The sequence below is a fragment of the Lactuca sativa genome, chromosome 3 (assembly GCF_002870075.4).
Source record: "Lactuca sativa cultivar Salinas chromosome 3, Lsat_Salinas_v11, whole genome shotgun sequence".
NCBI classification, from domain to species: domain Eukaryota; kingdom Viridiplantae; phylum Streptophyta; class Magnoliopsida; order Asterales; family Asteraceae; genus Lactuca; species Lactuca sativa.
The window spans coordinates 42,200,816-42,204,578 of record NC_056625.2 but is presented as its reverse complement, the minus strand read 5'-3'; the positions used below and the strand labels follow the sequence as shown (position 1 = coordinate 42,204,578).

The 3,763-nt window shown below is 38.1% G+C and overlaps 1 protein-coding gene and 1 long non-coding RNA gene across 2 annotated transcripts; one reads left to right on the top strand and one right to left on the bottom strand.

Annotated features, from left to right (window-relative positions):
- The first annotated feature begins 228 nt into the window (after positions 1–228).
- LOC111881572 (aldehyde oxidase GLOX) lies at positions 229–1,905 on the top strand. The gene has a single exon (XM_023877976.3). The coding sequence runs from the start codon at positions 229–231 to the stop codon at positions 1,903–1,905; it is 1,677 nt and encodes a 558-aa protein (XP_023733744.1).
- Positions 1,906–2,422: 517 nt separating this feature from the next.
- On the bottom strand, positions 2,423–3,090 carry LOC111881544 (uncharacterized). Its single transcript, XR_002846859.3, has 2 exons — positions 2,978–3,090; positions 2,423–2,738 (listed from the first exon to the last, which is right to left on the bottom strand). It is a non-coding gene; the product is annotated as an uncharacterized LOC111881544 (long non-coding RNA).
- Positions 3,091–3,763: the final 673 nt, after the last annotated feature.

Below are 3,763 nucleotides of genomic sequence, written 5' to 3'. Positions count from 1 at the left end.
TCTTCCAAACTCGCAAACAAAAATGGCTCGACAGACTTGGTGTCAGGCTCAAAGAATATGACACAAACAAACCACTATTCTAGCTAAAAATGAACCAGTTTAATTACTTTGCCATGATTATTCATTATGATCACACAAATCTAGTTACCTCCCTACAACTTCTCAACCTCACTACCATACCAAACCCAACCCTAAACACACCAATTTCCCAACAAACACCACCAAAAAATGTTCACCAACTTTGTCCTTTTCACGCTACTAGCCTTACCTCCAACAACCACCATACCCCTAACCCCACCGCAAAATACCTCCGGCATCAGCGGCAAATGGACTCTCCTACACGACAACCTCGGCATATCCCCCATGCACATGCAACTCCTACACAACGACAAAATTGTCATGTTTGATAGAACCGACTTCGGTCCTTCAAACATAACTCTCCCATTCAACCGATGTCGATACGATCCGTTCGATCCCATGCTCCAAAAGGACTGCACAGCTCACTCAATCCTATACGATATACAGACCAACACGTTTCGACCTTTATCTATTCAAACCGATACATGGTGCTCGTCTGGTGCAGTTCTAGCAGACGGGACCCTGGTTCAGACCGGAGGGTACAATGATGGGGACCACACGGTTCGAACCATGGTCCCATGTGATGACGAGGCATGTGATTGGATCGAGTACCATGGGTACCTCACTGAACGAAGGTGGTACTCGACCGATCAAATATTACCCGATGGACGGGTTATCATAATAGGCGGGCGACAACAAAATAATTACGAGTTTTACCCTTCGACTTTGCCGGATTACTTTATTCCCCCCCTCAATGTATCTTCTTTTTGGTTGGATTTCTTTAAAACTGATGAGGTTATAAGCGAAAATAACTTGTACCCGTTTGTCCATTTATTACCTGATGGAAACCTATTCATTTTTGCAAACATACGGTCTGTGGTGTTTGACTATAACCGAAACCGTGTAGTCAAACACCTTCCGCCAATTCCCGGGGACGACCCGCGAAACTACCCAAGCTCCGGGTCGTCTATTTTGCTTCCGTTAGATGAAAACACGCAAATCGAGCCCGAGGTCATGGTATGCGGTGGGGCCCCACGTGACGCGTTCTTGAACATAAAACGGGCCCGCGAATTCATCCGAGCAGTTCCGACTTGCGGACGGATAAAAGTCACGAATGAGAATCCTGCTTGGGAGATCGAAACGATGCCGATTGCGAGAACCATGGGTGATATGGTCATTTTGCCTAACGGAGAAGTGATTATCATAAATGGAGCCGGGTCGGGGACAGCCGGATGGGGCAACGCACGTGATCCGGTGACCCGGCCCGTTATTTACCACCCGAACGGGCCTCCGAATAGGAGATTTTCTGTGATGCAATCGGCATCGAGACCAAGACTTTATAACTCGGTTGCTATTTTGGTGACGGACGGGCGGGTTTTAGTAGCGGGTAGCAACCCGAATCCGTTTTATAACTTTACAAATGTTGAGTTTCCTTCTGAGTTAAGTTTGGAAGCGTTTTTACCACCTTATTTAGCAAAAGAATACGATCCACTGAGGCCAGAAATTGTGAGCATTGATGTTGAGGTTATGGAGTATAGGAAGCCATTGATATTGATGTTTACAGTATTGAAGTTTTTGAAGCTATCGAGAGTTACAGTGAGGATTATAGCACCATCATTCACGACACATTCATTGGGAATGAATCAGAGAATGGTGGTGTTGAAGGATGATAAGAATGTGTCGATGGTAGGAGAGTCGTTTATGAAGACTTATAGTATTGGGGTGTTTGGGCCATCAACGGCTGAGATTGCACCACCAGGGTATTATCTCTTGTATTTGGTTCATGCAGGCATACCTAGTCTTGGCGTGTGGGTAAAGGTTCAGTAGCATGTGAAATTATTACTTATTAAAATTTAAATAAAATGAATTTCATTTATGAAGGGTGTTTTGGTCATTTTGTTCAAATGATACCCATTATGGTGTCTCTAAAAGCCCAATGTAGTAATTTTGTTGAAAAATCATTAGAAAGAAAATAAAATAAAAAGAAAGCGCACAAAGATATCACAACCTGTTAGTATGCTGCAAATGCACAATATAAGTGCCAACTCTAGCAGTTACCACATTGTTGCATTTACTTGGTTTCTTATCACATAAAAAATTATACTGAAGATATTTAAGGAGATGAAACTCATCAGTGACATCAGATGTCATATGTGTAGATAGTATATGTTACATCCTATAAACAACATACTTTGATTTCTGGGATCAAACACATATTTTCAGATGTAAAAACAGTATGAATTGTTTAAGTATGAGAAAACATAGAAAACTACATCAAACATTATAACAAATACTACATGCAAATAAATGTTGATTGTCATTTGGCAAGAAACACCATGTCAGCTTTGCATTTGGAAAGTACTAAAATCAAGAACCAAGAGTATAGTATTCTTTCATATACAGTTACTTCTCTAATTAGAATACAAAATTGAAGAAATTTAACTGATAAATAGTCCATCATCCCGCTGCATCTTTTGATTCATTGCACTCGATCATGGATGCTAACACCTAATTACCTAAGCAAACGATTAAGTTATACTAACTAACTGAAATGGTGGCAGAAACCCTAATACCTAAAAACCCGATCCCTAAGCTGGGATTTTTAGTATGGTAGCATTTATGTGAGTTTAATTCCTCCTCAGAAATTGTGCAATCCATATCTGTTTCCAGGGGAAGAAGTAAAGAATTAGTGAATCGACGACAGCAGTGTAAACATTTAGATAATTACACAAAATTAACTAATGATACATAAATCAATTAAAACCCTAACCAGAAGACAGCGGACGGAGAATGTTACGACGATAATCGAAAATCAGATTCAGATGCAATGTATGCAGTTATATACATAGTTAGCTTGAGAAACAAATAGATATTAACGCTATTAGCATTCAAGTTATACCTTCGTGAATGGAATATGAAGAACACGATCGTCCACTCGCTTTTAGTTCAATAAAGATAAACTAGGTCTAGAAACGACATTTTGGATTTTATTTTTTATTAAGCGGTAATTTTAACACCTTGCAAGATTTTTAAGTGTCATTTCATATTTTACTATTTAACCCTTAGCATTTGGTAGCCAGTGTAACACTCCTAGCATTTTTTTTTTCTTTTTCTTATTTAATCAAATTATTTTATTTTAATCCACAAACAATTTTTATGCTGAAAAATTTTAAATCTGAATTTTATTTAAAAAATCAAAAAACCACCGAGCAACCATTTAATCTAATTGATCAAATATATGAAAATATTTTCACTTATTTTAACACACAAATATTTTTTATGCATATATTTTAATCAAATTTTATTTTTTTAAATCACCAACAATTAATATAATATTACATCAATTACGTGAAAATAAGTATAAAATTTAAGTGTAGGGTCCTTTTGGTAATTTCGAAAACTTAGTTTGTGAGAGGAATTAAAGTAGGGGGTGTGATGTGTAAGTATGTGACCTTTGGAGGTCTATTTCTGTCAAATTCAGATTTTCTGTCTTCTTCCTCCCAGCAACTAGTTGCAGCTACAGTCTTCCATTTTCCATTTTCAAGCTTAGAAATTGCGATTTTTTTTTTCCGAAAGCAAGTGAATAGCTCAAATTTGTGGAGAGGAGATTGAGGGAGGCAACAGCAGCGAACCAAAGGTGAATCTTGAAAAAAAAAAGTAGAAAAAGGAAATAACCAATCAGATT

Excerpts from the sequence above, each read along its gene's own strand:
- LOC111881572 (XM_023877976.3), top strand. The coding sequence starts at position 229 with ATGTTCACCAACTTTGTCCTTTTCACGCTACTAGCCTTACCTCCAACA.